Source organism: Rutilus rutilus, assembly GCF_951802725.1.
Source record: "Rutilus rutilus genome assembly, chromosome: 16".
Taxonomy (NCBI): domain Eukaryota; kingdom Metazoa; phylum Chordata; class Actinopteri; order Cypriniformes; family Leuciscidae; genus Rutilus; species Rutilus rutilus.
The window spans coordinates 11,694,111-11,711,984 of NC_140224.1; the positions used below are offsets into that span (position 1 = coordinate 11,694,111).

At 37.3% G+C, this 17,874-nt stretch overlaps 1 protein-coding gene across 1 annotated transcript; it reads right to left on the reverse strand.

The window, feature by feature from the left end:
• Positions 1-4,840: 4,840 nt before the first annotated feature.
• On the reverse strand, positions 4,841-17,549 carry ghdc (GH3 domain containing). The gene is made up of 11 exons (XM_084434680.1): positions 17,413-17,549; positions 16,707-16,970; positions 14,995-15,191; positions 13,381-13,575; positions 11,734-11,853; positions 10,751-11,048; positions 9,160-9,349; positions 7,948-8,019; positions 7,298-7,431; positions 6,218-6,306; positions 4,841-6,129 (listed from the first exon to the last, which is right to left on the reverse strand). Exons 1-11 carry the CDS (start codon positions 17,486-17,488, stop codon positions 5,908-5,910), a joined length of 1,857 nt encoding a protein of 618 aa, XP_084290806.1. The 5' UTR covers positions 17,489-17,549; the 3' UTR covers positions 4,841-5,907.
• Between the last annotated feature and the right edge of the window lie 325 nt (positions 17,550-17,874).

Genomic DNA, 17,874 nt, shown 5'->3' on the forward strand with positions numbered 1-17,874 from the left:
TTTTGAGTTTACACTCGCGGGTGGAGTCAATTAGAATAAATATTCTCCCTCGTTTCTTGTACCTCTTTCAGTGTCTTCCTATTTGGATAACTCAAAAATATTTTGATGAGTGGGATAACATATTGGCAAAATATATTTGGCAAAATAAAAGGGGTAGGATAAAATATCAAACAATGCAGTTGATGAAGGAGAAAGGGGGGCTGGGCCTCCCCTGCCTCAGGGATTATTATTATGCTGCTCAAATTAGACCTTTAATTTGTTTATGTTCACCCATTTATTCGGCGGGATGGAAAGATGTTGAAGGGACTATTACGAAAGATATACCCATTATGGCCCTTTTAAATGACAAAAAACTACAAATGAATATCAATATAACTGAAGATGTTATGTACGAGTCTCTACTGAACTCCTGGAATAGTATATTGCAAATATGCAACTTAAAAAAATTGTCTAGAATTTTAAGGTGGTGTGCGTATGATTCTGACTTCAGACCAAATGCCCTTGATGGAAGATTTAAAGGTTGGGTCTCAAAAGGAATTACAACCTACTACTCTTTTATGCACAAGGGAGCATTTATGAGTTTCGAACTCTTACAGAACAAATATGGTTTAGGTCAAGACGATTTCTATAGATATTTACAGGTTAGGCATTATTTTGATAAAAATATAAAAATAACACTGGAAAAATGCAAATTGGGGTTCCTACAGACTATCTTAACATTAATTACATAATTTTCTCTAAATAAATTAGTTTCCAAGTTATACAAAGCCATTCAGCAAGGCAAAAAACCTAACACAGAGTACATTAAGAGGAGATGGGAAATGGAAGGTAACATACAAATTTCAAATGAAAGTTGGGTGAATATATGTAGAGTACAATGGAGCACTACTGGTTCGAACACCTGGCGAGAGTTCTGTTGGAAGAATATAATCAGGTTTTTTATCACACCTATTCAAAAGAGACATCAGGGTAATGGAGATTCTTGCTGGAGGCTCTGTGGATTCTCAGGAGCCAATCATTTCCACATTTTCTGGGACTGCCCATTGTTAAGCCCTTACTGGTCACAAATATGTGAGCATATTAATCATATATTTGGTAGCAAAATACCTTGCAATTTTGAGAATGTGTATTTGGGCAATGTGGATGTTAATAACTGGAGAAATAAGGACAAGAGGTTGCTTTGGACACTACTGGCTGCGAGTAAGAAAACCATAACCAGGAAATGGTTAAAACCGGACCTTCCGACCATCGAAGAGTGGGTCAACATAATCCAAGAAATTTACATTATGGAAAAACTTTCATTTACTCTCCGGATTCAAAGAGATATGTTTTACAAAATCTGGACAAAGTGGTCTGAGTATGTCAAGCCCATAAGGTCAGACTTTGTATGAATGTTATAGTTTTAAGTGAAAGAAATCCTTTTTTGTACAGGTGCTCTTCCCATAATTGTTCATCGTAAAAAATGTTAAAAAAAAATTAAAAAAAAAAAAACTAAAAAAAAAGAAGACCAAAATGCAAATCTTCAACTCAAACGTAAAGACCACTCTACTTTATGGCTCAGAAACCTGGAGAATTACCACCACCATACTCAATAAGCTGCAGACCTTCACCAACCAGTGCCTCAGACGCCTCCTAGGAATATACTGGCCCAACATCATCTCTAACGCCAACCTGTGGGAACTCACCAAACAAGACCCAATAGAAATGCAAATCCGGAGGAGGAAATGGAAGTGGATAGGGCACACACTCAGGAGAAAGAAATCAATCACTAAATAGGCGCTGATGTGGCACAGGGCAAGAGGAAGAGAGGCAGACCGAGAATCACCTGGAGAAGAACCACAGAACAGGAGATGAAGAAAGAAGGACGGACGTGGCAACATCTGGAGCGCAGGGCCCAAGACCGGAGAGGATGGAAGAGCTTCGTCGATGGCCTATGTTCCTATGGGAATTTAAAGGCCTAAGTAAGTAAGTAATGAGTGAACCTATGATAGAGAACATCATTGCGTCTCAGAATAAAAGGCTTCAGAGCATTATTACCAGCAGATAAATGGAGTTAATAAGTGGGAGAAAGCTTTTTTGTGATACAACCATACCATAATAATATAATAAAAAAGAATGGTCAATCAAAAATGAAAATTAATAAATATGACAGCACATAACTTTTAACGAATGACTTTCTTCCACAATGCCACAGTTTTTCCTTCTCTTTGCAGGAATTTAAAATTGATATCATAATATTTCATTTCATTTATTCTAGAAATGATAAGATATTATTACTAAGAATAATTATAAAGATATAATTAGCGGTGCTTTGTTAGCTAATGAATCAATGCTTTTGAATGAATCGTAAAAGTGAAATTGTTACGTTCAGGTCCATTGTTTCACTTGTGAACAATTTGGTGTTTTCAACAATTCACTTGAATTGATGATTTAATGACATGCTAATAAGACAAAACGGTGGTCAATTATCGCCACCAATTCACATAGGCCTACAGAAAGTCACATATAGAGTCAAAGCTTTACTGGCATGATTGTCAGGCATTTACAACACAATTTTTTTCAACATTGGGTAACACTATTTTACAGTGTCCTTGTTACATGTACTTACTGCAGTAATAACAGTAAATTATGCACAGTTACAACTAACCCTAAACCAAACCCTTATCCTAACCCTAAAATACACCATAAAGTAAAATTACTCAGTACTTAGGCTAGATGTACAAAATTGCATTGTAACAAGGACACTTGTAAAAGTGTAACCAAACATTAACCCTCTGGGGTCTAAGGTGTTTTTGGGGTCCTTGAGATTTTCTGACATGCCCTGACATTTGTGCTTTTTTCAGTTGCTTATAAACATATTAATGGCAAAGGTGTAATTACAGCACAAACAGGGCTACCATAATATGTGAGCAACATGTATGTACATGTTTGGATTTTTGAGAAAATAATGTTTATGCATGGTTATTGAAAAAACTAAAAACTAAAGTTTCTGAAATAAGGCCACAAAACACATAGCCTACTAAATATACGTGTGTCAATAAGACGTTTGACTAATGGATGTTGTCGCCTAGAATTTTTTCTTCAAAATGATGTGAAAATCATCCTCCCTAATCATTCACATAAAACAATACATTGATTTAAATTTTGCAAAACACTTTCTGTTTGGAAAGGCAATATGCGAGTGAGCGTCAACGATCCTTATACCATCATGCATATTTAGTGGTTCACACCTGAGGAGACAATGGGGCCCGCATACTTAATGAGCCATTCATTCAGGTGTGTCACTGAGACACAAGAAAGAATGCAAGAGCAATATGTATATAGGCCTATATATATATATATATTCTACCAAATTGGTTCACAGTTGGAAGCATCTCATTTTATTTTTATTTTTCACAAATTGTGCTTGCAAATTGTATAATATCCAAGGAAAACATGTCTAGTAATTGTGCAGTTAATTCTCATATTTTCAGTTGTGGAATATGTATCCTCTCTCCAAATTTGTCACTAATAAAACACAATAAAAATTATTTAAAGAAAAGGCTTATATTTACCTTTTAATAGTTTGTTTACATCTACCTTGTAAATATATTTTTTATTAAAAAGGTTACAATTACAACAACAATTCAAGTGTAATCTTTCTTTGTAAAAACTAAAGTATACATTTTATCATACATATTTCAAAGTTAAGGATTTGATTGATTATTTGATTACTTTATTTTTGACAAAACATACTATAGTTAACATATGAGCAAAAATTGGCAAACAAAAGCTTATTTGAGGTGGCACAAATTTTACAGTAAAAATGTATAATCTATCTAAAACTAGTCAACGAAATGTTGTCTTTCATGTCTGTAACATAGGTCTTTCGTTTATATAAGAAATATAAACGTTAATTTGCAGTTTAATACGTTGCTAATACAAATACATTTTATTTCAACATTTCAGTCGATTTTTACTCATCTCAGTATAGCAATATAGTTTGCTAAAAGCGGATCATTCATTCACACACAGAAATGCGATTCAAATTTAAACCGTCTTTTTGCGAGTTGTGGTAAACAGTGCATCTCTGCCATTCATTCATTCACACACAGAAATGCGATTCACTTGAGAATGAAAAAAACTTACTACAGTATTCCTCAGCTCAGCTGCATCTGCTCCTCGAAATACCAGCACTTCTGAGGTACATTTTCCATTATTATTATTCCTCACAGCGCCGCGAGACGGTGTAAACAAGTACAATGATCTGAATAATGTGTTTTCTCTAGCTGATATGGGGGCATTCACAGTTTGCAGTTGCGTTTGAATAGCGCGCGCTCTCCGTGGGCGGGGTCACATTTAAAATAATTATCTGAGATGAGAACGACTGACATCTCGCTCTTTTCATACAGATTACATAAACTGAGAATATTTGTTTTTTTATTTTTATAAAAATTACTTCATTCAAAAGAAGAGAATTCAAGCTTCATGCCTGTGTGTCTGTATGCCTGTTTGACTGAGTATTCGCTGAGTTACAATTCATTTTCGGACGCGTTTCAGAATTGACTACTCTGACAGAGAGAAAGCAGAACTCACATCATGTTTATTTTTCTTTATTTGGCAAAAAGCACAACACTTTGTTTTTATTGTGAGTATACACAAAAATAATACACACTTAACAGGATCGATTGATGTATGAAACTGGTTTGTAAGATCAAAGTCAACAGAATATTTGGACTCTGGTTTGAACTGATAAGGAAAAACGCGAGCTGAAAAAAGAGATACATAATATATAATATAATATTAGAATAATGCCATTTTGTCCAATGGTTGATCAACAACAGGCAGGCCAGATTTATTTCTGACATTGTTTTTTATTTATGTTGTTCAAAGTATGTTATGAAAAATACATAGTTTAATTTGCTACATATCCCTGCAACATTTGCATGAACATAGCCTGAAAGTTACTCAGGAACCGAAATTGTGGGTTAGCGCTTACTCTAAATTAACTTACCTAGATAGACTGCTAAATCTCCTTTCTGGAATACCTCCTAATGATAGAAATATGGTGTGCTACAGTAAATAAGGGACACAGCCGAAATGTGCAGTATTGTGGTCCTGCAGGACCAAGAACCATCACTCAGCCATCAGCCCCAAGCAGATCTGCAGACAAGTTTCCCAAATGATCCTTGTGACCTCTGAAGGACACTCAGAAGCGAAGACCAGGAGACTTGGTTGCATCTTCAGCAGGATTCTTTATTGAGAACACGAGCTGTCGGTAGCTGCAGTCATCAAGTCTGAGTAACGGAACTTTACATGGTATCTTATAGGCATTCAGTGGGCAGTCCTTAAAGGTGTTGACAGTCCTTAAAAGTGTTGACCTTACACACAGCCTTAGAGATGACCACTAAATCAAATAATTTAAAAGACAATACAGGCAATTGCCTCAGACTAAAAAAAAACAGACTGAAGATAATGGTACCCCTCAATTGTATAAACGTCACATGGCCACAAGAACTGAGACTATGTAAACATTCACACATAGTTCAACTCTCAGTAGGAAGATCAAAGACTGACAAAACCCCTTCAATGGAAACTATATTGAATCTGATCAGTAAATTGATGCCCAATACAGTGTAGTTCACCTTAGTTTTTCATGTGATGTTAAGGATGTAGGATCAGCAGATCTTTAATTTGTAATCCTACACCTCCATCGGATGGACAACTCATGCCCCTAGTTGAGCTTGTTCCAGAGGTCTGCTTTGAAAATGCGACAGGGGCACACTGTTACACTTTTCAGGGAATCGCCCTACCAATGGGTTATTTACAGTTGTCTCTGCATATACAAATAGGATATGAGAAACTATTTTAACAGCCAAAAATGACACCTCAGCTTTGTATCAGAGCCTTCATCTCTAATTGAAATGCTCATGAGAAAGCCCTCTGCAGTAGAAAGTCTGCAAACTCTCTCCTACGTATCACACGCTGCATTTTGAAGGTGTTGGACGAAACACTAGAGAAGGCCATCATGCGATCTTTCAGTTCTTGGAAAGTTCCATCGCGAACGAGCTGAACTCTCATTGGTCCGATGCTGCCCTTCATCCTGAAGGATCTGTAGATGTCAGAGTCCTCCTGTAGGCAGTGGTCTAACTGTTGGATTTGAAAAGATATCTAAATTATGAGCAGTTAAAGAGAAGGGTTTCTTAAAAGTTTTTTAATGAACATTATAGATAGTCACCTTGTATCTTTGTTCCTCTGAGAGGTTCCTCACACCCTTTAGCTCAACAAACACAAGATAATGCGGCTGAGATATTCCAGATGCATTGCCTACAGCAAACACAAATAACAAATTAAATGACAGGTTTACGGCACGTATTTCCATTTCAGTATTATACGCAAGATCGACCTTAGGAAAATTCAAGTTATGTTCCAGATTCATTACAACTTGTTCTCTATTTACGTTGCAGACAGGGTCAAAATTCAATCACACTAGTCTCATGCTGACATGTATAATATTCAGGGGAGGGTTGAAACGAAATTCCAGTCCTTGAGGTGCTGGATGCAGCCTGGAATCATAAATCACACCATGTTTGCTCATATGGCCAGAGGAGACCGGCCCCTCGACTGAGCCTAGTTTCTTCCATGATTTTTTTTCCCCATTTCTGTCACCTGATGGAGTTTGGGTTCCCTGACACTGTCACCTTTGGCTTGTTTAGTTGGGGACATTGAACTGACTCAAGCTGAATAATGACACTATTGTCTTCTGTTACTGATGCTGTGTTTCCTGTTTACCACTGTTAAGCTGCTTTGAAGCAATCTGTATTGTAAAGTGCTACTTAAAATTGCCTAGGCTGTATATCATGGGCGCCTGTAGGATTTCATCTGAGGGTATGCACAGATGGGGAAAAACAATAAAAAGTTAAATAAAAATATATATATGCTTGTGGTAAAATTTTACATGTGTACATGTATCTATTTACATAGTACATTTAGCATTCATGTAACTATTATTACACACTTCAATAAGACTCTGTACACCTAAGCAGAACAAAGGTGCCTCTAGACACGTTTTAAAACACAAAAATGGCACAAAAAAAACAACAAAAATGGTAAAAAAAACACCCATCTAGTGCATGTTCACAGGAAAACAGCTGAAAAACAGCGTAGGTGACAAAAAAGTTGGTGTGAATGGTCACTTATTCACATGACAATTCTCTCTGAAAATTAAGTTTCCTCTCAAAAAGTGCTTTGTAGGTGAATATCTGCTGTTGCAGATAGCACATTCCTTTAAATGACAAAGAATTTGATGAAACATTACCTAGAATGCCACTCTCAACGCAGCTGTAGTCTATGAGTCTGGATCCTGGCCACTGCGTCACTGTCCTCTTAAGGGCCCTCAAAAACAGCGATTCAGACACTTTCTCACCACGCACGCTCAACATCTGACCACGCCTGAACACACGTTAAAGAAACGATAACATAGAAATATGTTTTTAATTGATTAGATCAGTGCTTCTCAAACATTCAGGTACTAACTTTGATACAGATTTCTGTTTTCCCAATGCTGGAAAATTGTAAGTAAGAATTTGTAGTGTGAGGACTGTGAGCAGCATACATAATGCCATATTCTGCTGCAGGGGCAAACAGAATAATAATGAATCTGTTCAGTGTTATCTAATCACACCATTAGATAATACATTACATTAATGCATTTGGCAGGCGCATTTATCCTGCATTTAAGGAACACATTCCATCAATTTCATGCATTCCCTGGGACATGAGCCCATGATCTCAGCGTAGCAAGTGCCAACACCGTTTGTTCTACAGGAACGGAGCTACAGCAACTAAAATATATATATATATTTTATTATTTTTTAAACAGTGTGAAATATAGTGTTGTGCTGTGTACCACTGTGTATCACAGTTTAAGAACCACTTGATTAGATAATGTATAATAAACATGAGTACCTATACTGAAACTCCACTTTTGGACACTGGTTATGAAACCCGACTACTTTCACAACATCTCCAATGCGATACCTGAAAAACATAGATAAACACTTTAGTAAACGTCTAGTACATAATTTTACCAATATTTTACTTTTTCTAAGTTTCTAAAATCTGTTTTTTGTTGATTTTGTTTCTCGGAAAAGACGAAACAACAATAGAAGCCCACGTTGACAAGCCGCTATGTGAGACATTTGTATTGGTCAAAACGTCTGGAGAGAAATAACGCAGACACTGTACAAAGATGAAATTGTTGTATATGTGTATGAAATCGAACATACTTTGAAAAGCTAAGCGTCTGCTGTACACACACTAAGAGTATCTGTCAAAACTGAAGTATACTTTGGGCTTAAAAAAAAAAAAAAAAAAAACCTGTTGGAGGATGAATTGGACAAAGATCCAAAAGACTAAACATTTTATATGAATTGAGGAAGAAGCACTGCACCAATACATGATGCCATTAAAAAAGATTAATTTAATTAGTTGTAGCCTATTTGCAACGTGAGTGTTGTTCAGAGTTTAGTGAAGATCAGGTACATTCCTAGAAATTGTCCATTCAGAGATTTTAACAACATCCACTTCTGCAAAACATCGAATGAAGATGTACTTTGACATTTACTTTGTTTTTACCCTCAAATTATCATCCGTGTAATTATAACTGAGGAAAGTAACGTAATATCTCCATGGTAAAATCAGTTGTTTTTTTGGACACAACAACATTTTTATTCCTACTTAAGACTTATTAAGAATTAAGAACTGAACAGACAGATGGTATAGACCTTGTGCGCCAGAGAAACAAGGGCGCCGCCATCTTTGGAAAATTGTCTTTTAACTTCCGTTTTGCGGTCGCTCTGTATATTTGTATGGCATTTCTGTCCAGGAGTAATTCGCTTTTTAAGTGGATTTACTTAATGTAAAGTTAACGAAAGTTATCATGAGGACTGTAATGTTTAAAGCAGATGACTTAATAAATGTAAATCGACCGGGAAGATTTTAAAACGAGCCGTTCATTAATAAACACGCAAAACGCTGTGAAAATACAGACCGGAAGTCAAAAGACAATGAGCGCAGCGCTGAAAAGGGGCGGAGCTACATAAGGTCTATAAGAGCAGTGAAAGCAGGGTGTGTAAAGAAAACCAAGTAAATGTTAAGCAGCAGGATCATGTACCTGACCTGAATAACCCTGAGGCATTGGTGACCAGCAGCTCATAGTTGTTTCCTTCTTGAAGCTGCTCTATCAGGAGAGCTTTGGGCTGCTCTAAATCCAGATCCTCCTCTGGTATAAACTCACAGAACATGGAGCGGGGACACAGGAGATACTGTCTGCTCTCCTGCAGAGGCCACAGGTTCACACCTATCAAGCCTGAAACATGAATTACAGACTATTACACACAACTAACGCATGTATGTAAGCTCTACTCGCTGCAAGTATATGCTCCATTCACAACTTTGCTGCTGAATGTTTGCTGCTGTACTGAATAGTAGGCATTGCTAGTTCTCAATAATGTTTTAAAATATTGACCCAGCACCTGGACGGAGATACACTGCTTACTGCAAGGAATAAGACACTCCACTATAATAGCTGTTGCTGCATCAAGTTGCTCTGCATTGGCATAAAGTTTGCTGAAAAGCTCAACACGTCCAAAACGAGTTACTAAGAGTCAATTGAAAATGAGAAAATAATAGAAAATGAGGTCTCTGCCATTTAAATATATAAAGAAATATATGTAGTGATGGTATTTTCCAGTGCTGTATTGAAATACATTTAAACTACATATAGCAGGAATTTAGTTCAAATAACTGTATTTAATGTATTACCGTTAATAAAGACATAGAAAAACATTTATCTTTATCTCTATTACAACTTCAGGTAGTGAATTGTGAACTGTTTGATTTTGAATTTCAGAGTCAGAACTCAGAATTCAGTGCATGACATGATCTTCAGCAATCTTAGGGAATATGTTACGAATAACACATAAAATATTAAAAACCAATGCTTATCATGGCTTATTTCTTTAATATATCACAATCCAATTAAGAAATGTACACACCAGGGGGTTTTCTTCCAAGGTGGCAAGGGAGGCATTGCGTCTTTTTTTTAAAACTGAATGAGAAAATAATCTACAGTACAAAAAATATTACATTAAAAAGTGTATAAATGTCCTGTTTTTCTAAAGCGGCAAACCAACATCAGCGGTTAAAGTTTCGGTAGGAGGCAGCGTCCCTCTTGCCTCCCCTTTTATCTCATGCATAACCAAATAAACGCTGGTTTATGTCAAGTCACATTCGAACCTGAAATGATCTGTGAGGGTTTTTTAGTGAACAGTCAGTTTGATGAAATTAAAGGTAGGCTATATCTCTATGTCTGTGACCATCACGACACCTGCAGTGTTTTACGGAAATTTGATGACTGATGATCCGAAAATAAGTTGACTATTAAAAAGAACAGCTTAACATCAGTGCATAAATAAAAAGTCTTACTGTGTTCTTGTAGTTATTGTTTTGAATAAATGTTTTTAAAAAATGCTTAAAAAGCACTAACTTGATGAGAAATAGTTTTTTAAAATAAATGAAACATTACTTACACACTATTAAGAAAACAACAACTAATACAATTCTAAGTAATGTTTATTTAACCTGAAAAAAGTGTCAAAATTAAGTGTAACTGGAACATAAAACAGTGTGAACTTTGACTCCTCATTTTTGAACACCACTGCACAGTACTGGTAAACACATACACACACACACACACACGGAAACACACCTTCAGTGGCAGCGTAGAAAGGGGAGTAGAACGGGACATCTTTACAGTAGTTCTGTCGTAACATCTCCCCATAAATCTGGTTTGAGCCCGAGTCCACTGCCAGGACCAGGTGTAACTTGGGCCATAGTCTGAGTGCGATCCCCTCAAAGCCTTTCTCAAACTGGGCTGTGAGCTCAGTGGCTCTCACTGGATCTGGCTTCATCAGCTTCTCTAGAGCACAGCGCACATCAGCCTTCAGGTTCAGACCGGAGTTGATCCTGCCCACTTCCACATCCACAACAAGATCTTTCCAATGTTCCTAAATGCAGATGAACACAGGGTCATGGGGTCTATCTGATATGTTCAGAGTCAGATATAAAACAATGAGCTGATCGGACAAATCTAAGAGCGGGACAAGAATCTCAAGCATATTATATGTTGCACTCCATCTAGCTGTATTCAATGTTAGAACATATTTGAACAGCTCATTACAAAAAAGTATTCATGGTATCACTACTGTGTGTTTTTTTCCTTCTTTTTTTCCTTTTGAACATGAGCAGTGCGGTCTAACAACACTGAAAACCTGGAAATATTTTTCTCTCTTTAAACCTGGAAATAAACTAAGTTTTGAATTATGATTTAAAAGGAATTCTGCATTATTCCTTGGTCACTAAACCAAAGACATTTTTGCATTTCTGTTCATCAGATGGCTTTATACAGTGTGGTCAGTGTGATCTGAGGCCTTGTATTTAAACCTTTAAAAAAAAAAAAAAAAAAAATGTAAAGCTTTATTAACAAAGAGAAGTTATGATGTAAAGCAAATGACAACTATCTGAGATTGTGCACAACTTCTAGGTGACCTAGAAGTTGTGCACAATCTCAGATAGTTGTCATTTGCTAAGGTGATCACTCAAATTTGAATGCTGATTATATAATTATTCAATGAATAATGTAATATAGAAGCATTTTCATAAGTGATCTCAGACCTTTGGTCCTCATTGTACCTGCAGGGCTCTGAAGGCATAAAAGATGGTAGAGCAGAAGTTGGATTCCAGCGTGCCGAGATTGCGGTCCTTCAGCCCAAACAGCAGATGCAGATACAAGGCATCTCTCTCATTCAGCACCTAGAGACAAAACAAACAGTATCTTTTAGATTCTGTATACTAGTGTTCTGATCATACAGATCCTATGGTTAAACACATTTCATTTTAGTTGGCAGGTACTTTTATCCAAAGTTACTTCCATTGCATGCACAGCAGCTTTGTGGACTCCAGCTGCATGACTTGTACTTGAGGAACAACAGCATAGTTAAACATGACAATCAGACATAAAGAAGACTTGCGATTCAACTTAAATAGACTTGTAAGCAGATTGTACGAAAACTCATGAATGAGATTCATACGAATTTATTCCAACAACTAAAATTGAGTTGTTTCAGTTTTCTATTACGTTTCTAAATTACATGCATAAATAAATGCAGCAAATCAGTGATTCACTGACAGCAGTCAAGGCTTTTTTTGAAGGCAAACAGTTCTGATAGACTGCCATTTATTATGCTAAATTATGCAGACAATGGTTTTATTTGTTCTCAGCATTGGAATTAAAACTGCAGAAACAAGTGTGTCAGAAATAAGTGTATTCATCAGTGTTATAGTTTTGAAATTTTACATTTTAAATTTAGTTTCCGTTCATTTAGTTTTTATTATTTATATTTATATTATTATTTTATGGCTGCTACAGTTAACAAACTAATTATATTATTAAAGACTAAGTGAAGGGAGAAAACAAGGTGGGATTAATCATTTAACAAATAAGTAAATATAGAAACAACTGGACATACACAGAAAACATGACAACGGAGGAGTCAAGAAATAACACAGGGAAACTTGAAAAACAGAGACATCATGTGACAAGCACACACTAGGGGTGCTTCTCATTTCTAATTTGTGCATCTTTGTTTCCTTTCCTCGTGTCTCAGCTCCACCGCCTTAGGATGCGAGGGAAGAAAATGAGGACAGAGGAATCGAAGGAAATCTTATTTTAAATTGGAATATTCTTAATCACTCGAGCATCACTTCAAGGAAGCTCGACGTAACCAGAGGAAGATGTGAATCTTGCACATAATGATAATTCCTCTTGAAACTTAATTGCAGAAAATAATTCTCGACGTGAAAAATTATCAATGATGCACACTTTCGTTCCGTGGTAGAACTGTCCATTAGCTAGTTTGAAAAAGTTGATGACAATACTGTATAACCACTGCAGCTCCATACTTTCACATGAGTATAATTTAGATCCAACACTAATCAAACATACAAGAAAAATCTAATTAATATTTTGAGGATTACTTGAAAATTACAGCCAGGTGTGTTTGATTAGACATGGACATTATAGCACCCTGTAATGGGGGTGGGGGACTATGTATAAAAAGTATTGTCATTTGTACAAGTTGAAAGCAAATATATGAAAATACCCTTTAATAAAACCTGACAACATGCGCTTTAACCTGTTGTGAATTGTTTGATACCAATTACAAATCTAAAACAGTGGAAAACAGAGGAACCTCTCATGATTTGTCTCTCTTTTCACCTTAACATTTACAAATATTATCACTGAATATCATGTTAAATTCATATTCATCCATCCCCTACCTGATAGACGGGTGCTGGTGTTGTGTACAGATGCAGCATGTGTCTAGAGGAGGCAGGGGTTGAGGAGTTGGGGCCAATGGGAATACCTGCCTCACTCTGACGAAAAAGGGGCGAGTAAAAAAGCTTCATGGTCTTCTGGAGACAGTTGGTGGCTGGAAAGGCTCGACTCATAGCATCTAGACAAACAGTCACCCCCTGCCAGAAAAGTGCACAAAAATAATAGATTACATGCCCACTGATCCTCTCGAGCCATCTGGGAAATGTACAAAGTCTGCATTGGTCCAATACTTCTAAAACTCTGCTCCTAAACATGTGTTAAAGGAGAACTCGGCAACTCTAGCGAACTCTAGTCACTTCTTCGCTGATTTTCCCTTTTGTTGTCGCATGTTTTCCCCACGAGCTCCCCCCACAGCTGTGGGGGGGCGTATATTTCACAACACGGTCGTAAAAAACTCACTTGCGGCGGCCTCCTCCCCCTCCCTACCGCTGCTCATGTACGTTTGTTTTGATCGGAGCAAGCCAACTGTATCATGTGGAGCTATGTCTACCAAGGTAGGTAATCTGGTAATACATCATACATGCATGTGTGTTTATGTCGAATTGCCATAAAGCAATTCGTGTTTCGCGCTCGTTCTCGTTCTCGCTTCTCACGAGACTTCCAATTTCTATCTTGCCGCAGAGAATGTCTAATAGGAAGAGAATTGGCACTCTCTGCTTACTTCCGGTTTCTGGACTGGCTGCAGTAACACGTCTCTGTCCATGCGGGGGCGCTCGCAGGCGAGTGCAGAATGAATGGAGGTCTATGGCGTAAAACCCTCAAAATCCACTTTTCTCAGGATATAATTTTTTGTCTAGTAATTTGAATGTTGTATTCGAAAGGAGATGCAAAGAAATTACACATTGCTGGGTGTTAGATTTTTTAGAGTCACTTATTTGGTTTAAAAAGTCTTTTTTAAATGTCAATGACGTCAGAATGCTGACGTCATTAGCAGAATGCTAGCGTGTTATGGGCAACAACAACTCAACCTGTAAGAAATCGAAAAGAAATAAGTACTCGTTCATTCAACTTTCGACCTATAACCCATGTTGAACTTGCAAAATCTACAATAAAATCAGAGATTTCTCAACGGCAATCAGGTGAAAGAGACACATTTAGCCGTATAGCCCCATTGACTCCCATTCAGTCTGCACTCGCCCGCGATCACCTCCAGTGGAATTCTAATGGAACTGCAACCAACCATCTATACAATGGAGCTAATAGGAAGTGCCAAGGCTCTCCGTAGACGGGCTCTGCTTGCCGGGACGGTAGTCCCCAAGTTGCAAGGTTGGTTTTCCGCCTGGGAACGCTGGGGGGAGCGGGGAAAGTCACCAATATCACCAGAACAGGTTGTTTAACCATCCAAATGATTTCCAGACAGTTTTATTAAGTTAAAAAAGTTCATACTGTCATTCAACCAAGTTCAACCAATCATACTGAATAATGCATTTCTACAATAATGAATGATAAATACTCTGACCGATAGAATGACAGGGGGAGTGTTTGGAAAACCTGTTTAAAAACTTTGGTGTAATGCTGACATAACTTTGTACTTGTAAAAAATGTTTATGTGTGACCTGTAGAAAGAATTCCGTGTTGGTGTCTCTGGTGCTCAGAAGCATACGGCTGGTTCCAGACGTTCCTGATGTCATTGCCAGAATAAGAGGCTTCTCCGATATTAAAACCTTCTGCTCTCCTTTAGCCACACGCTCCACATACTTTTCATAATGGTCATAATCCGTGATCGGATGGCGCTGTCGAAATGTTTCTGTGTCTGAAATGATAGAATAAAAACTGTCATACATTTCATGACAAGATGGTGGCATGTCCCACAGGTCATTTCCATTGCCTAGAAGCCAAGAAGTAAAAAAGAATTGCTCCACATACAATTTTTTTTTGAACTATATATCTAATATACGAAAAATTAACTATATACAGAATATCTGTGGCATGCAGTCAGAGCTTTCAAATGCTTCGGGAGAAGGGTGATAAAACATTATAGATTCAAAAGCTATGAAACTATATTTTGCACTTTCAATAAAAACCTTATGCATTTAATAATTTACTAATGCATACATTATAAACTTATTTACATGAATAAAGAAGTATATCAATGTAATATTTCAATGTTATATTTTTCATAAATTTGCATAAGTTATGAGAAATAAAAATGGTCATTATGAGGTATTGAGTAGATTGATGTGAAAAATGTGAATTTAAGCTTTTTAGCATAAAAACCATAGACAGGGAAATACCCTGGACAGATGGCCAGTCTATCAAGGTTACTACTTTCAGAAATTACAGGATGGCTGCCACAAAACACAAATGTGATAGAAATAGTGGTAGAAACTGGCCATTAGCCAAATAAAAAAAAATTTAACAGAGGCTTTAGCTAAATGCTAAAAACTAAAACTAAAAACTGTCGCCCTGTTAATACAGTGGGTGGATTGAAATCAAAACGAGGGACTGAAATCAGAAGATTTATCTTATAATCGCCAGAGAACCATTATGTCAAGAGTAGGGACTTTAAAAATAGGGCCCCCTCACCCAGACTATCCTTCCCCTAGTCAAGATGAATGTTGACAGTAATAGTTTTACACCTAGTTTGCCCCAATGAGTTGAAACATCTGGGTTTCACTCTGAGGAAAAGTGGCATCACGTTCAGCCACCTGTAAAGAAAAAGTTCACCCTCTCAACCTTTTATACGAGTCAGTGAAATTTGAGACAGATGGGTGCAGAAATAGCTGTTTTTGGCATTTATCTTGACTCGCTGATGCTGATAATATTTGTAAAAGTATATCAAATAAAGCTTTAGGGAATTGCCTGATATCAAGAGGTGCAATACCCCAGAGTTTTATACTTGTACAACATCAAAATAGTCTGCAGGGTTATACTTCATTTTCCCAACCTGGCAAGACAGAGTGAAAGACCGGATAGGTAGTCCTGATTCTCAGCCAGAAAAAAATTGAAAAATTGCAGACTCTCATAAGACATAAGAACAGAGAAGACCATCAGATCAAAGATACATCCATATCAAAAGTTTAGACTGATCAGTTACAGTAAGTTTGGTCATAGAAAATAATAAAAAATAAAGTTTACTTAAGAATAAAGTGAAGCTTTTACATTTAAAAACAAAAAAACATGACATGATTATTATAATATTTGATTAAATACTCAATTATTAAATCGAAATAAAGTATCAAATCTAAAATTGAACACCCCTGTTTTGATATTAAAAAAAGAGTACTTTTTACAATTATTATACTGTACACGCTTCGAAATCAATCACCTTTAATTGATCCGAAGTCGTAGAGTTTGCCGTAGACTGTGTCGGAGTGTTTGCGCAGGCGCTTGAGCAGAGTTTCCTCCTGAACGCGATGAACGTCCTGAGTGTCTTTCTCCAGTTTGTTTCTCTGGCGATTCCCCAGCCAGCACACTGCCTTCATAGCAGCATACTGAGCCAGAAGACTCGATATGGACCGATTCTCGATCTTTATCTTCCATAGAAGAGCCATACAGCAAAGACACAGGAGCAAAAATGAGCCTGCAGGAGCTGTTACACAAGAACATAACGCATAGCATTGACTCTTCCCGAACGAAAGAGGGCGCCAATGCACACATCAACATTTAACCACAGACAACACAGAGTTTATGTATGTAAATATAAAATGTATACAACTTTACAATTATGTATATACGTATTAATCATTTATAGCCAAAACATAAAACAACCATTTAGGTGTAGTCAAAGAAAGCCTGGTCAATTGACACTATTCTAAGTAACAAATTATTTTTTGGATTGACAGCTCCTCACCAAGAAGTGCTGTAGCAGTACCATAGTACGCACAGCGATGGCAATACCTTGACTGAAGCAAAAGGGACCATACCAGCTCGAATGTACATATAGTATGATTATCATGTTTCTTTTTTATATTGTCTGTAACGGACAGAGCTACCAATAATAAACTATATTGTTATCACAGAAACAAACTCACCACATGTAATGGTCACGGCCAATAAAGCAATAAAACATGGTAAAATGATCCACAAATGTTGATGTGTCCGAATCATTGTGACGGACAGTATTATTGAAAACTGAAACCAAACACTAACTTCTTCTTCTTCTTCTGTGCAACACGGTAGGATCAAGCGCGCCACCTACTGTTCGTGTTCACTGCTGCCACCAAAGTTCCTGAAAAGGCAAGTGCTGCTCACTGCAGAACCAAAGGATATCCAGCTCCCCTTCTCTGGACGTCATGGGTTGAGCTTGACCTAGTCCAGCTCCACCTCTGAGGATCTAACTGGTAGAGGGATGGGGTTAGGGTGTGGCTGGACCTTCTAGCTCCACCCATTATGATGCACCCAAATTACATCTAGAGAGCTGGACATCCAGAGAGGGGGAGCTGGGCTTCAGTCTCCACCCATGGCTCTGCAGTGAGCAGCCTCTGAAGTTCAGT